At 38.1% G+C, this 13,139-nt stretch overlaps 1 protein-coding gene across 1 annotated transcript in view; it reads right to left on the bottom strand.

Moving 5' to 3' along the window:
* Positions 1-282: 282 nt before the first annotated feature.
* hace1 (HECT domain and ankyrin repeat containing E3 ubiquitin protein ligase 1) overlaps positions 283-13,139 on the bottom strand; it is a 39,281-nt gene continuing 26,424 nt past the window's right edge. The window contains exons 17-24 of the mRNA XM_084435270.1: positions 9,899-9,986; positions 8,292-8,441; positions 5,921-6,117; positions 5,013-5,144; positions 3,343-3,441; positions 2,924-2,994; positions 1,838-1,951; positions 283-1,644 (exon numbers count right to left, since the gene is read on the bottom strand). Of these exons, the coding sequence (XP_084291396.1) occupies positions 1,542-1,644; positions 1,838-1,951; positions 2,924-2,994; positions 3,343-3,441; positions 5,013-5,144; positions 5,921-6,117; positions 8,292-8,441; positions 9,899-9,986 (954 nt within the window). The 3' untranslated portion in view covers positions 283-1,541. The remainder of the gene's footprint in view (positions 1,645-1,837; positions 1,952-2,923; positions 2,995-3,342; positions 3,442-5,012; positions 5,145-5,920; positions 6,118-8,291; positions 8,442-9,898; positions 9,987-13,139) is intronic.

The raw sequence follows: 13,139 nt of genomic DNA, 5'->3' as shown, positions 1-13,139 counted from the left end.
CCGAGAAGAATGTCACGTGTTGTCAGCTTGCAATTTCTACATTTTATCGTGCTCTTGCAAATTTTCAGGGAAAATGTTTTTTTTTTTTTTTTTTAATGAAGAATGAAAAGTATCAAACTTAATAAAAAGTTTGTGTTCAAGATGATCATGAAAAAAAAAAAAAGTGTAAGAATCAAAAACATTTGTTGGACAGAGCTTAGTTTCTGCTATAATCCAAAAGATAATAAATAAAGCTTGTTGAAACCTGCTAAAATGGTTAAACACAAACAAATAATAGTTAGCTTCATTTGTAATAAAATCCATACTTTAATATTTTTGATGCCCACCTGTAATATCCAAAAGATTGTGCAGTTTTCTCCGTTATTACAAGTACAAAAAAAAATTTGAATCCCAAATCATGATGATAAATTAGAATAAATAGATTTATAAATCTACATTTTCACTTTAATTCACAACCAATAGTAAAGATATTGTACATTCCTAAAATGATCCGACTTCCCTTTTCAAATGGTCCGTGTTTTACAAGAGGAAACTATGATGTGTTGGTGAGAATATTTGGCACACCCCGAACACATTATTTGATACTTTTACAGAATAACTTAATTGCACAGAAGCGATTTAGACATAAAAATAAAATAAAGAATTTTTGGACTATGATGACAACCCCCATATATAACTAAATACATTTGAGTACATGAAAAATATATATGGCACAATAATCATAAGAGTAAAAAAAAAAACAGTCAAGAACACTAAGTGAAAGTGTGCCACGAGAGACAAACACATCAATGCGACAGAAAAACAATTTTCAATAATGTGTTGACTTTATCAGCTATAAATATTCAACCATCTCACATGCATACACACACACACACACACACACACACACACACACACACGCAACTGAAGCATGGCGTGAGTTAAACAGCATCAAATAGCTGAAATAATACAGCCTGGAATACAGTTATCAACGTAAAATAAAACTGACTTTTGCATGAATGAATCCAACAGGCCATACGAGTGAACCTCATGAAACCGCTCAAGAACATATGCGGGTCACATTTCACCAAAACATTTCAAAAGAAATATTTAAATGCATAGCCTATTTTTATGACAAATTAGATTTTGTGAAAAAAAAAAATTGTGAAAAAAGGTGCTGATTTTAATAATAAAAAACAAAAAAAGTATAATAGTAATGATTTTTGATGTAATACAGAAAACAAGACTATTACAGCAATGGGGATATCTAAAATGAATTGTAAAGGCCCTAAAAAGGCTTCATTTTCTTTATGCAAAATATAATTTCTTATTTCGAATTGATGGTGAAATGTGACCTGGACTTCCTTTCATACATGCACATCAGCCTCTGGAGTGTCGTGAACTCATGAACTCGTGAACTCGTGTCATTTTCCACTGATGTCCTCGTCATAGACTCTACATTTAAAGGCTTTTGAATTGTAGTGTTGAAGAATCCCTGAACCGAGTCATGTGTGCGTTGTGTGTCCATACAGCAGAAGTCTCAGCAAACGCAAGAGCCTGCGTCACGCCATGGTGTATCCGTAACTCCCACAATGCAGTGCGACCAGCAAACGATCACGCAGGACGTCCTTGCTGGGGTATTCTGGGAGTTTCAGCATATTAATGCTGTGAAAACAGAGAGATGGGTAAGTGATGCTACATTGTGAGAGTCACACTGGTTTCATTACATGCACTTTTTTTATTTTTTATTTGTTATTCTTTTCTTCCTGGTCCCTGTCCTTCATCATCCATGTTATAAAGCAGCTCAGGAACACGAGAAGAGCCACAGTGCCCTCTAGTGCTCCAGTCTCACTCTCACCATGTGCTCGAGGTAGGCAGTAGGTTTGATGTGTAGGGCACAGCGGCGATAGTAAACTTCTGGAGACCACTGCCGCCCATCAGAAAAGCAAATCCTCCGTGAGGGACTCTTGAACTGATAGACAAAGAAAAAAAAAGGGTATTATGTTGCTGTTTGAGCCTGAAAAAGCTCTGCAAAGCTCCAGTTCTTCTCTATATCAGTGTCACTGTTTCTGAACTCCATTGAATTATTATTTAAATGAGGAACACACAATTTTCCTAATTTAAATAACTGATACGCAGAATAAAGGGGCGGGGCCTGGTTGAGTTAGTTATTAAACTGACGGTTACTTAGATCAGTCTTAAATAGTGTAAATTCATAAATGTTCATGCATTTTTTCAGTCTTTTCTGATTAGTGTATCAGGGATTTACATCATTTGTAATTATATGAGGGTTATTATTACTATTGTACATAATAAGTGACTTTCCTCACAAAAAAAGGTATTTGTAGTCTATAAAATATTTTAAGTAAAGGAGAAAAAAAAACTATAGACCTTTTTTTATTTTTATTATTCATTTTCATGATCTTTTTCTGCTATAACAAGGTTTAATTGTTTTGTGGGAGGGAAACGAAACACTAAAATACACTATTTTAACAGGGAATAACTGTAATAGTTATGCTATATGTTAACAATATTTCACAGTAATGTCAAGAAAATAAGAGACGAGCTGCAACAATGGAGAATATGGGGAAATAATGTATTTAACATTCAAGCATGAAAACCTGGTTTAGTAGAGCCCAAACACAACATCAAGAACATAGTAATAATATATATATATATAAACGATTTTAAATATATTACCAAAACATTTTGCATGTAATGGATTTACAAAATATGCAACCATCCTTAAAATTGTGACACCAAAGAATTCTCCTTCTCCATTTTTTCCCTCTTTTTCTCAGTCATTTTTTCTTTTAAAGGCAGAAAATTTGGAGAGAGAATCTTAAAGCTTAGTTTCAGGAAGGAATTATTGTACCCTATAAGTGTCACAAGCAATTGCTGTTGTAAGTGCCTGAACACAGCATGAGGAAATATCGATACGTACCTTCCTGTAACAAACTGTAGGAGAAGGACTCTTTCTTCTTGAGTGAGATTTTCAACCACTTCCCAAAACCACTGCAACAAACACACATGTAAGTCTGTGACCGTCTGGCTGAAACAGGCTGGGCTATAGAATCACTGAGACTATAACACAGCAGATATTTGTGAAATGATACATTTTTGTGTATTGTTTTTAATCACTACAACATTGCAAAAAATAAATAAAAGACTGTAACAATTATTTTGTTCAGCCATTTACCCTTTACTACTGTTGCTATCTCTGACAAGTGCTCTCACTATTAATAAATGTGTATACTGTGATGTGTAAAAATTGATAATATACTGTGTTACAATTTTTTTTTTTTTTACAATCTTCCACCCCTTTGGAAGAGAATTATAGTTGTGTATGTGCTGATGGGATACCTGTATCACAGGCTCCTGCAGGTCATAGCCACTAGTGTACTCTGTGTTCCTCTTCCAGTCCATCACATCGATTTCAGGCATGCCTGACAACAGCAGCTCCTACTCAAACACACACATTCAATCCCATCAAGCATCCGCAGCAGATAAACACACACACACAGGCTCTGATTTAGGCATTTCTAACACGGCCTAAGACTTTTAAAGAAACCGTTCTCTCAAAATATCAATATTTTAGAGACTTGTTTAGGATTTTGTAGTGTGTTGTTACGGCAACAGCGTACTAGCATGTAACGCCGTGTTCAAACCAGACGTGCCGCGACACACGATACAAGGCCCCTTTTAATCTGAGTTTTTGTCCAAACCAGCGACGACGGCAATACGCGTCGATTCTATTTTAGAAATGTAAAGTATAAAGTATGACAATGATAATCTCGGGTACTGATTTTGTGCTTTATTTAATGTTAAAATAATTTAACGTGAGTTTGAAAATCATTTTGCATGACCTTTGGCAGCTATACTGAAAGCTGCAATGAATAATTTACCTTAGAAATTGAAAATAAATTGAAGTAAACAAAACTGTTTGAACTGTAAACTCAGTTTACAGACATGAACAAACGTGTGTATTCTTTGACAAAGATTGTTTCAGTCACTCTGTATGTATTTTACATTTTTAATGTTAAAATTATGTAATGTTAAAAATGCAGTGCTCTTGCAGAGAGACTCCGCCCACACACTCTTCTGATTGGCTGTGGTTTTTGATTGATTTGGTTACGAGTGCAGTGCACTTGCAGAGAGACTCCACCCACACGCTCTTCTGATTGGCTGTGGTTTTTGATTAATTTGGTTACGAGTGCAGTGCACTTGCAGAGAGACTCCACCCACACGCTCTTCTGATTGGCTGTGGTTTTTGATTAATTTGGTTACGAGTGCAGTGCACTTGCAGAGAGACTCCACCCACACGCTCTTCTGATTGGCTGTGGTTTTTGATTGATTTGGTTACGAGTGCAGTGCACTTGCAGAGAGACTCCACCCACACGCTCTTCTGATTGGCTGTGGTTTTTGATTAATTTGGTTACGAGTGCAGTGTGCTTGAAGAGAGACTCCGCCCACACACTCTTCTGATTGGCTGTGGTTTTTGATTGATTTGTTTTGCGAATGTAGTGTGCTTGCAGAGAGACTCCGCCCACACACTCTTCTGATTGGCTGTGGTCTTTGATTGATTTGGTTACGAGTGCAGTGCGCTTGAAAAGAGACTCCGCCCACACACTCTTCTGATTGGCTGTGGTTTTTAATTGATTTTGTGGCGTCACATCTGGTTTAGACAGACAAATTGCTTGTCGCTGGAATCGCATCGCGTCCGGTTAAGAAACCGTGTGTCTTGATTCGTTTACTTGTGCATTCACAGCAACAGCAGTGCAAATGCAAGCGGTAATATGTTTATGTTGTGGATTAATCTTCTATATACAGGATGTGTTTGACAGAACTCATTAACCTGCTGATGTTTTAATCCATACTACAAAACATACTATGATTTGTTTTTTTCTTTTCTTCAGTGAGCACAGGAGAGAAAAAAACAGCAGAGAGAAACTCCAAATGAAAACTGCAACATGAGAACATAAAGAGATCTTTGCAGGAGTCTCATGCAGAGATGAGAGGAGGAATCCACTGACCAGCTCATATTCATCAAAGAGCTGAATGAGCGAGGGAAGGATGAAAGTGTGAAAGCCCTGCAGGAAAGCATTGATCTGAGGCTGAATGGCTCGGGTCATCCTGAGCTCCGTCACCAGCTGCACATACTCCTCCTGACACACACAGAAACAGCACAAATCAAACCATCACTCACTCCGTCACCACCATCGAGACAGCGCTTTGTACTCGGGTAGTCTTGGGCGACTGCAATGAGGACGAATACCACTAACTGCTTTTTCAATTACAATTCATCTTATTTTCTAAAGTACCTTTGATTTCATGTGTGAGAGTTTTTAATGAGGGAAATTATTTAAAGCATGATGGTTACAAAGAGACACGACTAGCTTCAAATGGAATGAATATTAACTAGCCTGGAAACTGGCTCATCTTACCCCAATGTTCCCTTACAGATGATTCCAGAGGTTTGATGTAGACATGTTTTTAGTAACACTAAAACGGTAACGCCACAATAAGGTTCATTAGTTAATTAACTAACATGAACTAACACTGAGCAATACATTTGTTACAGTATTAATTCATCTTTGTTAATGTTAGTTAATAAAAACACAGCTGTTCATGTTAGTTCACAGTGCATTAACTAATGTTAACAAATACAACCTTTGATTTTGATAACGTATTAGTAATGTTGAAATGAATACTAACTAAGATTATTAAATGCTGTAGAAGTATTGTTCATTCTTAGTTCATGTTGGTTGTTAACTAATGAACCTTATTGTAAAGTGTTACCATTTTAACCAACTGCTATTTACTGCAAATAAATGCTCTAAATGACACATATATACTGAGTAAATATAGATAGTTTACTTGCCTATAAAAGAGAACTGAGACTCTTCTAACTGAAAACAATGACAATATGTATATATATTACCTTGTTGTCTTGTGTGACCTGAATGGCAGTTCCTCCTGGTTTGAGCGGGAACTCTTCCATGTTTCCGAACACATCCGTCTCCACGGAAAAGGTGAGCTCGAGGCCAAGATCGCTGATGTCATTGTCCAGGATCCACTGCAGGTTTTTGGCGTACTCTGGGTCAATGGACGACACATCCTGATAGCTCACTGGGATGCCTGCAGAGATCACACACAAAACACATTTTAACTCGTGATGTATGTATCAGACACTCTTGTTAACATGCACATACTTTTCCCACTCTACAAACCGTAATACTGGCTTGATCAGTGTGTGGCTTATTGGGTACATGATGCATATGACAATTTCTGATCCTTGTGCTTGTAATCATGCGCAATGACAATGACCATCAGGGTACTAAATGTTTAAGTTTCCGGCCATATATATATAATAAAATTGATTTCATACATTCATTTCTTATTTAAACTAAATCCTGTCATCCAGCCGTCTCCTCCCTTCCTCTTTCATCTGTGTTTTAGGTGGACAGATCAATACAGCACAAAGAACATCCCAAAAATGGAGGATGTTGGAAAATAACAATGTCTGTTAATCAAATGCTTTTTAATCTTTGCTATTGCTTCAATGCAAATGAACAAGCGCGCCGTAATGTGTTGTGACCAAGCGGCAACCTCCCCGTCTCTCTCTTGAAACCAACACGGAAGTGAGTTAAACTGCAATTCATTGACTGGCCGCTTGGCCTGGCTGCAGAAGTGAGTCAAATCTGTATCTCCCTCATGTTAAAATTACCAACTTTACAGCAGAAAAAAATATGTTTACAGCCTGGATCTCTATGTGGCTTTGGTCTATACAGCTAATTTTGCCCTTCATAACAACTGTGAGGGGGGTGAATTATTTTATAACTCGTCCGTTTAGTTGATTAATATTTAAATTTAAGGGTGTGGCCAGTGGCCACTTGAGTGACAGATGGATTGCCGCTGTCAGTGCTAGCCGTTTGTCTGCTGTTACTAGCCGTCACTTCACCTCAGCAAAAGTTGCTGCTGAAATTGCCATCTCTGCAGTGTTTGTGCTTTTTTTCGGGATTATTTCATACAATTTAATACTTGGGTACAAAGCCCACGTCTTTGGATTCCGTCGTTATCGTTCGAGAGAACAACCAGCGCTGTATTTCAGTTGTTTTCCTCCGTGAACCTGCACTAATGGATGTCTGACAATTTCGTTGCTTTGGGGGGTTTTCAAATTTAAAACGTCAATAAATACTCGTTCGCTCTGCTCTCACGGGACAGATGGATTATAATATGCTTATGTACCGTCAGATGAAATCATGCAGGCGTCGGCGCTTTCTCCGTCCATGCAATAAATGCACATGAATGAGCGCGGATTTTCTAGCGCATTTACTTGCACTTCAAAGGCGATATATCTATGGTTTACCCATTTGAGAGACGGCCAAAATCCGAATTTAAAATGGACTGAATAAGCTCTCTACGAACTTGAGCAATGCCGCGCTGACGGACCATGAAAGAGTGACGGACATGTATGCACATAAATCACTGTCACACACAAACACTCTCGAAGTAATACACAGTCTCACTTGTAGCCATGTCTTTTAACTATTATAATATTTCGAAGGGCAAAAATAGGAACGTTTAATTGGCTTTACATCATCAGCTAATTCGATCACATCGAGCTAGGTGATTTCAGATAGCCATGCTCCTCAGCTCCACTCAACAAACAAAGTATGAGAACTCAGGAAAAGACTATGTAAGACTATGTTTACAACGATGAACTAAAAACGAAAAAGTTTTTAGTTCATCGCCCCGCCTGTTTGCCTATTTTCTGTTATCCGGGAGTGACGCAAGGCCAAGATGGCGACGGCCGGCTCCGCCCACTTTAGGCTTCAAAAATGCTCTTCAGAAACCTACGGGTGACGTCACGGACACTACGTCCATATTTTTTTACAGTCTATGGTTGTGACGTGTGTGTTCAAGTAAGCAGATCTGAGCAGATTCTGCGCAATACGCTGTATTTAATATATCATGAAGACTCACGAGTATTTGCGCTAAATCTGCGCAGATTAGTCTTACACAAACTTCCCCAGCAAAGAGAGTAAACATAATACGTTTAGTAACACGCCAAATTGGCTCGTGATTTGACAGCGTTAGCAGCCACTGTCGATATTTACCCGTATCTGGCGGGTGTTAATTTCAAACCCTGATGGCCATGTATTGAGTTCACTCAGTTGATTAAAGCGTATCAAGAATGTCTATACAAGTTCATCTGTACACATATGCATGCGAGAACAAGTTCAACAGACAGAGTCAATGTAAAAAGAAATGTGCGGATTCAGAGTGACTCTGAGAGTGGAGTGTGTTACCCAGTATGTGCTTGTAAAAGGAGCGTGTGAAGTAGATGTTCACCAGCTGTCGATGATAGAGAGCCAGACCCAGGATTTGACCAGCAAATCGGAAGTAGTTCAGATGGTCTGGATTTACAGAGGAATTACTGTTGGGTTGAAACGTGGTACCTGTAAATGAAAAATAAATAAATAAATAAAAATAATCCATGCACACACATGCAAAACACATATATATAAATATTTAAACACAACACAGAGTATCTGAGAAGGGATGGGAATGTTGTGTATTTCCGTATATATCCCAGAGGAGATGATTCTTCTGAAGGTGGGTTCCCACTTGCCAATATCTCTTTGCTGATTTGATTTTGAAGGCATTCATTTAAAGACTCAAGAGTCTGAGCCAATCCCTGCATGTGGCACATCTCTCAGCGGGTGATGATGATGTCCTCAGCCAATCCCAGCTGAGTTCACGGTCCTCAGACCCTCAGACAACATCAAGCCGCCCTTTGACAGAGACCGAAGAGCTTTCCCCCACACTGAGAGAAGCCTTCTCTGTCTCGTCTGGCTCAGATCACCCCCAGCAAGCAATAGCCACAATTTCACCGTCTCCGTTAACCATAGACCCAATATAGTCCGGCTGTGAGTAACACACTTCTAGCCAAAATAACCTTGAATTTGGTCACACGTCGTTTTTGCCAGAATAACTTGCGAGATGTGTGATATTCCATCATGTACGCAAAGTCAACAGTGATTACAAGGTGTTTGGTTTCATTTCTTAACTCATTTCATTTCTTTGTGATCTAATTGATGACTAGTCTATTCTTTGGATGTGGTTTAGACGTCTATAAAATTTTCTCTGACAGCCCAAAGTCTGCCTTGTTTTAGCCTAGACGTCAGGGCTGTGTTTGGACGCTGTTAGACGTCTTTTAAACGCAGAATTGCTTGCTGGGCCAGATCAGCTCCGAACTTTCCCCTCTTCAAGAGCAACATGGTAAAAGCAGACTCTTCCCTGGTGATTGTTCAATCCAGTGGGATTTCCTGCACTTGTATTTTTATCCACCTTATTTTTAACGTAAGAGCGGGAGCGGACATTTGTAACTTCAATTTGTCAACCCTTCCGGTCTCATCGCTTCCAGTACTTTGAGCTGTACTAAAACTGTCTGTCATGCTGCTTGCTACTGCAAACTGTTATTTGTTATATATTCTTAAATGTATTATTTTACATGCTGGTTTGTAGCGCAAATTATTTTTTCATATAAAGGCATTTTGTTATTCTTCAGGCTAATGAATCGGAAGTCACAGAAAATAGCTTCCACTTTGCAAAATGAGGTGGATAGAATGTAAATGTTTTTCACTGAAAATAAACATGTACATAGAATTTATATTGTATGTCCGTAAAAAATCAAATCCATATCACACCCATTCAAAGGGGAACTGCATCAACTGCAAGGATGAACTGAATCCTATTTTTTATTTTTTACACTTTTTTGTCACTCTATTTCCATATCATATCAATTGATGAGTGTTACAGACAGAAGAGAAGATATTTCAGTAGAGCAGCTGGCCAATATGAAGTTGGCTAGTTGGATCCTGCTACACTGCATTTTAGAGATGATGTCACTTACCATCGGCAGATTGTGTAAACAGCGCGTAGTCCGGGTTGATGATCTCATTGGACAGAATGTCAAACCACTCTCTGACCACACCCTGACCCTGGAAAAAAGACAGAATAAAGATGTTCATGACATCAACCCTAGCACTTACTGTATGGAAGCTTGTTTCTGCCACAAAAAAATGTAAAAAAAAAATTAATTGCGACTTTTTACCTCAATTCTGACTTTTTTTCTCACAATTGCAAGTTTAGATTTTCTTATAAAGTCGCAATAAAGTCAGAATTGCGAGATGTAAACTCACAATTGTGAGATAAAAAGTCGCAATTATCTTTTAAAATGTTTTATTCTGTGGCAGAAACAAGCTCTCATAAGATCCTTGCATCAAAATAATCTAAAATCTTTGTAAAATAGCCAATACACGCACAAATATAGAAGACTCTTGATGCAAAGCAAGTTAACGCTGCCTTCACTGATCATGTTCACATTTGGCAGGTTTGGTTGGATTAAAACGAACTCTGCTGTGATTGCTTTGTGCGGTTCATTTGAATAAGTGCCAGTTTTTAGTGGAGTAAAATCTAGCAATAATGTATTTGGGTCATAATGCCAGATTGAAAAGCCTTAAAGGGACAATCCAGCCTAAAAAATGTCAAATTCTGTCATTATTTACTCGCTCTCAAGTTCTTCCAAACCTGTACGTTTCTTTGTTCTGCTAAACACAAAAGAAGATATTTTGATTCCTGCTGTCAGTAATTACTCACCGTGATCAGGTGAAGACACAGGTGGCAGGTGGGATGGTACGCTGAGACGCCGTTAAGGCCAAAACCCCTCTTTAAAAGTTATTTACCCAATTTAATCTGTAATCTTTATATAATATAAGAAACTGGAATCGTTTGCGCAGGAGACAATTGAAAGTTTGGAGTCCTATATCGACGCATACTGCGACAGAATGGCAAAACCCGAGAGTAAGCGTGGAAGAAGCGAACTGGGCTCAAGTGGCACAGAGGAGGACTGTTTGCTTACCACTGAAATACATAGTATTAAAGACGCTTTAGACGGCGTGAACAGCAAACTTCAAAAGCTGGACATGCTAAATCAACTATCGGAAGATGTGAAAGATATGAAACAATCACTGGAGTTCTATATAGCTATGGTCGACGTCCTCAAACAAGAGAACGCGTCGCTGAGATTAGAGGTCAATAATCTCAAACAACTGACCACTGAACTCCAAGGAAATAATACCAAAATATCAGAAAGCATTTTGGATCTACAGAGTCGGAGTATGCAAGATAATATAATAATCCATGGTGTGCGCGAGACAGCGAAGGAAACTTACCAAGTCACAGAGCAGCTGGTGAAAAAGTTCATGACGGAGCAGTTAAAAATGGAGCAATCCGTGGTGCAGAACATTCAACTTGCTAGAGCGCACCGGATCGGGAAACCCAAAGAAGCGAAGGATAAACCTAGACCCATCGTGGCAAAACTGGCTGTGTCGAAGGATAAATCCACTATTATGGCAAGAGGTCGGGAACTGAAAGGATCCACTTTCTCCATCACGGATCAGTTCCCTCCGGAGATTATGAAGAGACGAAGGCTACTTTATCCAGTCATGTCGGAAGCAAGGAAAAGGGACAAAACGACGCGTCTAATTGTGGACAAGCTTTACATTAATGGAGCTTTGTATCGAAATTCCCAGATAACATATTGGTTGTCTGGAGGGGACGGCGCTGGTAACTTGTAGTATGACCAGATGATGTAAACATCGCGCGATCTGATGACGTCGCACACAACTATGGTCTCTAAGCAACGAGCCTAACATGAAATAACTGGCTTTCACGCTTTCATGGGGCCATTGAGGTGGAGAAGAGAGATTTCTGTTTATTATGGACTCTAAATGGATAAAGTGGACTATTGCTCAAAGTGGTAAATTTGAATACTATGAAAAAGTGTGAGGGGGGACAAAAACAAGCTACCTGGTGATCAGTTCTTGGGAAGAGACAACGTTACCTACCCTAGGGAAGAGTAAAGGACAATGGAGGACTGTAGTTTTAGAGAGAGGTGGGTTGTAACGTTACTTGGTATGTTGGTTTTTTGGTTTGTGTTGTGTGTTGGTATGTGTAGGGTGAGTGTATGTGTGTGCGTGGTTTGTGTGGAAAAAGTTTATTTTGTTGGGCCACTATATTATATTGATAAAGATTTAAATGTTAAATAAAAACAAGCCTATAGGAATTTCTTCATTTAATTGTAATGGTTTAGCAAATATCTCTAAAAGGAATGAAATTTTTACTTGGTTAAATGATAAAAGCGACATTCAGGTTGTTTGTATGCAGGAAACACACTCTAATTCAGGAAATGAGTTAAAATGGAGATCTGAATGGGGAGGGGATATATACTTTAGTCACGGTCTAAAAAGCAGTAGGGGTGTTATGATTTTATTTAAAAACAATGTAGATTATACACTGCACTCCGTATTTACAGATAAGGAGGGTAGGTGGATTGTAATTGATATAATGATAAATAATTTGCATATTATTTTATTAAATATTTACGCTCCTAATGAGGACAATCCGTTATTTTTTGGTGAAATTAATACATATCTAAACTCATTACAATCTAATCAGATTATAATAACTGGGGATTTCAATACAGTCTTAGATATAAATAAGGATCGTAGTGGTCTACATAAATTTAATAATCATCCCCATGCACTTAGGGAAATTCAAGAAATGGCTGCATCATTAGATCTTGTTGATATCTGGCGTTTGCTAAATAAAGATACTATGAGGTATACATGGCGTAGAGGGAAACAGGCCAGTAGAATTGATTATTTTCTTATTTCTTTCTCATTGGTTCCTAAAGTATTAAACTGTTGTATTGGTGACTGCTTGAGATCTGATCATAGTCTGGTTACATTGCTGATTGATAATCGGCAATGTTCCAGAGGACGGGGTTACTGGAAATTCAATGTATCGTTTCTAAATGACGAATCATTTGTTGATATTACCAGGAGATTTATCAAAGAATTTTTTGAAGATAATGAAAACTCCTCTAGTCCACATAATGTTTGGGAAGCTTTTAAATGTTCCTTTAGAGGACATGCGATTAAGATGGGATCAATTAAGAAAAAAAGAAACCAAAAACAGGAACAAGAACTTATTGATGAAATAAATGAGCTACAACAATTATTAGATAGAAGTTACGCTACTGAAATAGAAATATTAATTAAAAGAAAACAAGATAAATTGGAGAGTCTTTA

Source organism: Rutilus rutilus (genome assembly GCF_951802725.1).
Source record: "Rutilus rutilus genome assembly, chromosome: 17".
NCBI classification, from domain to species: Eukaryota; Metazoa; Chordata; class Actinopteri; order Cypriniformes; family Leuciscidae; genus Rutilus; species Rutilus rutilus.
This window is presented reverse-complemented; position numbering and strand designations above follow the sequence as displayed.